Here is a 6,697-nt window from a genome sequence, read left to right on the forward strand (position 1 = left end):
GAAGATGCTGATAAGAAATAGCAAAGAATCAGATATCCCAAATGAAATAAAACAACTGAAGGCTTACAGTTCAAATATTGTCCAAATAAATATGTATTATTCTACGCATAATAATAACAAAATATGCATGGTGGTCATTTCAGTTGGTATTATTTTATAATTGGACATGATACGCATCAAGAGCCTTGATCTATCTGACAGTTCCATAACTGTACCAAAACAACCCCTTTACTTTATACTCTTATCAGTGAAGCAAGTGAAGAAGACTACTGCACAAAGCCGAGGGGACACGGGGAGTGCACAGAACACCTTAAGAAAACGCGATGTTAGATGTGATTGGCAAAGACATTATTCTATCCTTGCTGTCCTGTCGTTCCGGGATTACAATGACGTCACACTGATACCCTTGCATGGGTGAATGCTAAAGAACTATAGAGGCACAAATAATAGCACAAGCAGAGTCCATATCTTGCAAGTCTTACGTTATCCTTTAAGCCTTCTTCAGCTAATACAACAACAATTTTTGTACTTAATGACGCGTAATTTCATTTTCTTATCATTTCCTTCGGGGGATTATTCATATATAAAACTATCTGCAGCTGTTGGTACCAGCCTCAACTCTTCCTCCTAAGTGCAATCATCTATTATTGAGCGAGAGGCCGTGCGTGGAAATGTGTGTAAGAAGGTGGATTTGAAGTAGAATTGGTTACAATCGATCAAGGGTGAAGAATATTCCTGATGTTAACAAAAGAAGCAGCTATGTCTTTCTCTCAGTTTGGATATCCTTACAATGCAACTTCACAGGTAAGACAATATCAACATGCTTTTTTCTCTCTCAATTTCAATGTGACAAACATGTAAACAAACTAGCATTATTTTAGTTTGAACAGCTCGCTCTATAATCTAGACGCAGCACTGAATGGTTGCTTTCAAAATATTGACAGCTATTTTCAGGTGACGCTTTTGTTTAATCAACATATCGACAGACATAAACACAGGTCCAATTAATTGAATTATGAATGTACTCACGTGTTGTTTTGATCTTACAAAAAACCTGTGTTTATTACTACGCTATAGCTCCGTTGTGTAGCCTAATTGCGCTTTGAAGTTAACAGTGAACCTTCCAAACTTTCTCTTTCAATCAGAGATCTCTGGATTTGGTATTGACAATTACTATTATTTGGAAAACGTGAAGTAGCCATACGGATTTATCATTTAAATATATTTGTTTCGGGACAACTGGACAAAGGTATGCAATAAAAGTTCTCAGAACTTTGATTCAACTAGAAATAAGTTATTTTCCTCTAAGAGTATTAAAAGTTTTAGATCCTTTGTTTTCATCAAATTTCAGTAGCCTACAATAGCTTAGTCAGGCAGTGTATGAATACTTTGTGAATTCCTTTTCTATAACATAAAAAAGCTAAATTAACTGAAACACATAATTTCCAAAATGGTACCTTATGATTTCACCTGGATATTATGTAAAATGCGATTCTAAAACTGTTAATCAAATTAGGCAGACACACAGCATGCGTTTATATCTAGTCTCCATCTTACCTGAATTGTCCTGTATTTCAAAACCATATCAAAATATATTCTAGATATGAAGATAACAGAGCTCATGCGTCAAACACGAATGACATGTCTATCCTCCACAATTCTCTTCATGCAGTTTTTCGTGTCGGCAAATCCCAGTACGACTTGCTGCGATTCGATTTCCAGGTCGGTCTCTGACGGGACGAGCGGTACCCAGACTCCTGCTACCTTCTGCTGCCCTTCCTACGAGAACCGGCTCCTGGCCAGCACACGGACGGAGCTCAACGCGGCACTAGGGATGTATAGCTCGCCCTACGCTGCCGCGGCCGCCGCCAGCCAGAACTATGCCAGCTACTTCCCCTACAGCGCCGAGCCCTCCGCTGCTATCTACTCATCTCTGGTACATCCCGTTTCATCTAATAGTGGATGGGGGTGGCTGGGATGCGATCGATCAAGATGGATGTTGATCAAAATTACTCTCCATGTATTTCGTTATTGAAAGGACTTTGAGTAGCCTGCATGCCTGAGAGATGGGTCGAATAGACTTTGCAGTTTTAAAAATACTCATGTTTGGGCTACCGGTAGCCTATTATGTTTCAATTGGGAAGGGAGTAAAGTAGCACACAATTTACATCAACTTTGTTTCCAATATTTAGAAACAAATAAAGTTACCTAAGTGTTTCATAAAGTTGTTTTCTTATTTCAGAATCCACAGTATGAAATGAAGGATGGCACAGGCACTCTGCATTCTGGCATAACTCAACCTGCCGCCTACTATCCTTATGACCACTCACTGGGCCAGTACCAATATGACAGGTATGGTACCCCACACATTCCTTATCTGTAGTGCATCAGCTCAGCTATTCCTTGTTAGTGTATTAAAGCCATATAGCGCCCTGTCATACATGAGTAATAACTTACATTCAAGTAATCTCCACTCCATTCAAGGAATCTCACACTTCCAGAGCAAAAGGTCACAATCTATGCAGCTCTATACTGCTAGATAGAGCAGAGCTGTATAGTCTATTTTTCAGACAACACTCCAGGAGTGCCATGGGCCTGGGTGAATAGTTTATGAGCTTATATGCTAATGTTGCTAATGGCTAATGTGTTGTCTGCTATTACGACCAGGTATGGGACTATGGACTTTAATGGGTCAGCCAGGAGGAAGAATGCCACACGTGAGACCACCAGTACCCTGAAGACATGGCTGTACGAGCACAGGAAAAACCCCTACCCCACCAAGGGGGAGAAGATCATGCTGGCCATCATCACCAAAATGACCCTCACCCAAGTTTCCACCTGGTTCGCCAACGCCAGGAGGAGGCTAAAGAAGGAGAACAAGATGACCTGGTCACCAAAGAATAAGGCTGGGGACGACAGGAAGGACGACCTGGATAAAAGTGACCAAGATTGTGTCACCAAAGGTACACATCCTCTTCCCTCTTCCTTCTAGCACAGCATTTTGGGGCGGCAGGGTAGCCTAGTGGTTAGAGCATTGGGCAAGTAACCGAAAAGTTGCAAGTTCAAATCCTCGAGCTGACAAGGTACAAATCTGTCGTTCTGCCCCTGAACAAGGCAGTTAACCCACTATTCCTAGGCTGTCATTGAAAATAAGAATTTGTTCTTATCTGACTTGCCTAGTTAAATAAAACAAATTAAAAACATCTTAGAGTTTTGCACAACGATTTACAACGATTTCCTCTTAAACTAATCCACATCACCTACAATAACAAAAATGGATAATTGATCAAAATGACAGCTTCTGCTCCTGAATATCACTACTATTCCACATATCATGTTGGGTGTATTTGACAATTCAGATTCCAGTGAATATGATACTGCTTCTACTCCTAATATCACCAGTAATATTCCTGTATATTTCATCATTCAGATTCCAGTGAATATGATACTGCTTCTACTCCTAATATCACCAGTAATATTCCTGTATATTTCATCATTCAGATTCCAGTGAATATGATACTGCTTCTACTCCTAATATCACCAGTAATATTCCTGTATATTTCATCATTCAGATTCCAGTGAATATGATACTGCTTCTACTCCTAATATCACCAGTAATATTCCTGTATATTTCATCATTCAGATTCCAGTGAATATGATACTGCTTCTACTCCTAATATCACCAGTAATATTCCTGTATATTTCATCATTCAGATTCCAGTGAATATGATACTGCTTCTACACCTAATATCACCAGTAATATTCCTGTATATTTCATCATTCAGATTCCAGTGAGTGTAAAGATGGGAAAGACCTTCATCTGAGTGACCTGGAGGACATGGAGGACGAGGACTGTGACAAGCTGGACAGTGACTGTGAGAAGATGGCCCCCAGGGGCCCTGAGGAACAGAGGGACCTCCACAGGGCCATGTCCGGTGGTGGTGTTGGCCCTGGAGGCCCTCCAAAGAGAGACTGCAGCTCAGAGCTCTCCCTCTCCTTGCCCAACAGCTTCCACCACTCATTCCCATGTGGTATCAAGAGCCTACCCGCCCTGCCCTCTCTACCCGCCATGCCCTCGGACTTCCTTGATCCACTGGTGACGTCCAAGCCCCCCTCCACCACCACCACCATCCCCACAGGCACTCACACTGTGTCCCTGTCACACTTCGAGGTGTCGGACCGGGACAAACCAAGGATCTGGTCTCTGGCGCGTACAGCGGCCACGGGGGTCATCCTGGGCTCTGCTCACCACGGGGCCCCAGAGCTCCGGACAGGGAGCATGCTGGGAGACTGCCAGCTACAGGGGACCAGGCTACCAGTGACTGGTACCGGACAGTGTGGGCCCCTCAGGGGCCTCCAGGATCCTACTAACATATCCAATGCTGAGAACCCTTTCCAGGAGGGCCCCTTGTTGCAATCTAAGGTCTATAGTGCAGGCAGCTACAACCACAAGGCCCTCCAACTGCACTGTTCCTCCTATCCTGCGCTTTCAGACTCATGCCAGTACTCCACTATCGAAGGTATATACGTGTTGTGACACTTGTGTTCAATTTTGAACGATTGAAATTGTGAAATTACCAGTGTAAAGTTATACAATATTGAAATGTGTTTCAGAAATGCACATTTGTTTCACTACTATCAAAAATAATATTGACAAATAAATGGCTATACAATGCAATATTACCTGGCTGCAGCAAGTTTCTTCCAGTGTGATTTCTGTTGTTGTCTAGGATTCTCCAGTGGGAAGGCAGAGACAGAGCCCTCGGAACTCAGTGACACATGTGTGACCCTGCAGGATGACAAGGTCACTGCCTTCAGACCTGTGATGAAGAGGTGAGGAAGGTGAGCCTTCACACACACACACACACACACACACACACACACACACACATTCAACTTGTATATCATTCAACAAAGCATCTAACCATCATCTGCTAATCCAATCATTTGGATTCCACCAGTTGTACTGAAACGTTTCTATACTGACACAGGTTGATGGTATTACATATGTGATCTTGTCTATAAAGTGAATATGTTATTGGATTACCTAAAGACATATGTCAGTCTATAGTTAAGCAAATACTTCTCCATTTGACTAATGATTTGATATTAGAAGGTATGTTCCTTTACAAGGCTTGATATTGTAATGGATATCAATAATTAACGAGCTTTTTTCTCTCTCTTCCCCTTAGGTTGATGGACCACTAGCGGTTCTGGAGGGGGGAGTATGTGGAGTATGAAATCATTTTTACATAACTAATTTTTGCTATCATTCTTTTTTTACATCCGATATTAGACAGTGGCAACGCGGAACACTAATGATTATGAACATGGTCTTTTGCCTGCTAATGCCTGCAATGCAGTGAAGAAAACGATATGACAACAATAACGTCTAATGTAACTGGCCCCTCTAACAGTACAACTGGCTCCAGCTTGGCCCCCCCAGATGAAATGGTCTAGAACCGCCACTGTGATGGACACGCAGTCATTACACAGTGGGACTTTTATTTAGCCGGTATTAGGCTATGCACTATAAAGACTTGGGATGACGACGAGCATCGGACATCCTACCTACCTTACACCTGGGAACTGCGGAGCTCCGCAGTCAAAGCTCGATGAGCCCTGCCCAAACTGTGGAAGCTGCCATGATTTTGCACAACGTTTTTATGGTGTTGACGATGACTTTATGCAAGACTTTGAAATGCAACGGTATGGGAACTGACGGTGAATTCATGATGTATGCAATGGGCAATCGTAGCGTAGCAATGTTATTTATTTATTTGTGTATTTATGATTTGATTCCTCAACTGTTCATTTATTTATTTCGTATGTGTCATTTAAATACTTTGTTACATGTATGTATTGTTTCAACTGTGGTTGTGTGCTATTTCTACCTGATTTAACGGAAAAATACTTAGCTTGTTGTTGGTCTTTCTGTTTGCTAAAAGAGTGGGATGTATTGAGTTGGGATCGGAATTGTCTATTGTGTGTGTGTCGACCTGGAGAAATTGTTGATTGTGTTGTGTTCATCTCAAAGATAATTGTGAGCTTATTCTGTTTTTGCCATCCATGAAATATTTTATAAGAATGAATTTTTTCAAGAACTCCTCGTTTTTGTGTAAATATTATTTCCAGAACATTAACATTGGTTTAATCGGCCAATTAAAACCTTTGAGACTTTTGCACTAGATCAGAGTTTATCTTCTTAACGTGGAGAATAATACTGGAACATTGTTGATAAGGTCATAAATCAGTAGAAATCAGTAGAGAATGTGAATGAACGTTACAATGCCAGGAAGAAAGGGGACATCATCTCTCCAATGTAATTATCTAATCAGTTCTGGCATCAAACACTTTGTTACTGTTCAGACAAGCAACGAGGCAGGAATACGGGATGAATGCTGCTTTGTCCGCTGCAATAACTTACTTGTGTTAATTAAAAGGTCATTTGTAGTATCAAACCCATAAGGAAACATTCACATGGTTTGTGTGGGTTAGACTTTGGTTCTACTGTTTTTGCCTGACCCTTTTCATTCATAACTGATTGATATAACACATGAGTAAGTATCAGGCCTGTGAAACGAAGCAATTGGTCATCATGCGTAAAGCTACTAACATGAAAGCACTGGTTTCTTATTCCTTTCAATTTCAACTTAGAAGTCAGTTATTTACAGAAAATTATAAGAAAGTTCGTAGT

General features: G+C 41.2%; 1 protein-coding gene across 3 annotated transcripts; it reads left to right on the forward strand.

Annotated features, from left to right (window-relative positions):
* The first annotated feature begins 418 nt into the window (after positions 1–418).
* On the forward strand, positions 419–6,452 carry LOC106562423 (iroquois-class homeodomain protein IRX-6). 3 transcript variants are annotated; one of them, XM_014127303.2, is made up of 7 exons: positions 419–804; positions 1,723–1,936; positions 2,243–2,352; positions 2,668–2,963; positions 3,786–4,520; positions 4,731–4,833; positions 5,193–6,452. In XM_014127303.2, the coding sequence occupies exons 1-7, from the start codon at positions 791–793 to the stop codon at positions 5,206–5,208; spliced, it is 1,488 nt and encodes a 495-aa protein (XP_013982778.2). In that variant the 5' UTR covers positions 419–790; the 3' UTR covers positions 5,209–6,452. The 3 variants fall into 3 exon arrangements, with proteins under 3 accessions (XP_013982778.2, XP_013982777.2, XP_013982776.2); XM_014127302.2 differs by having other exon boundaries at positions 1,673–1,936; positions 4,731–4,842; positions 5,193–6,451; XM_014127301.2 differs by having other exon boundaries at positions 1,673–1,936; positions 5,193–6,451.
* The last annotated feature ends 245 nt before the right edge of the window (positions 6,453–6,697 follow it).

This window comes from Salmo salar, chromosome ssa11 (genome assembly GCF_905237065.1).
Source record: "Salmo salar chromosome ssa11, Ssal_v3.1, whole genome shotgun sequence".
Lineage (NCBI taxonomy): Eukaryota > Metazoa > Chordata > Actinopteri > Salmoniformes > Salmonidae > Salmo > Salmo salar.

Bases quoted from the DNA above. Each gene is read 5' to 3' on its own strand.
- LOC106562423 (XM_014127301.2), top strand. From the start codon at position 739: ATGTTAACAAAAGAAGCAGCTATGTCTTTCTCTCAGTTTGGATATCCT. The intron at 1,937-2,242 runs GTACATCCCGTT...TTCTTATTTCAG, and splicing joins CTGCTATCTACTCATCTCTG to AATCCACAGTATGAAATGAA. The intron at 4,521-4,730 runs GTATATACGTGT...GTTGTTGTCTAG, and splicing joins CCAGTACTCCACTATCGAAG to GATTCTCCAGTGGGAAGGCA.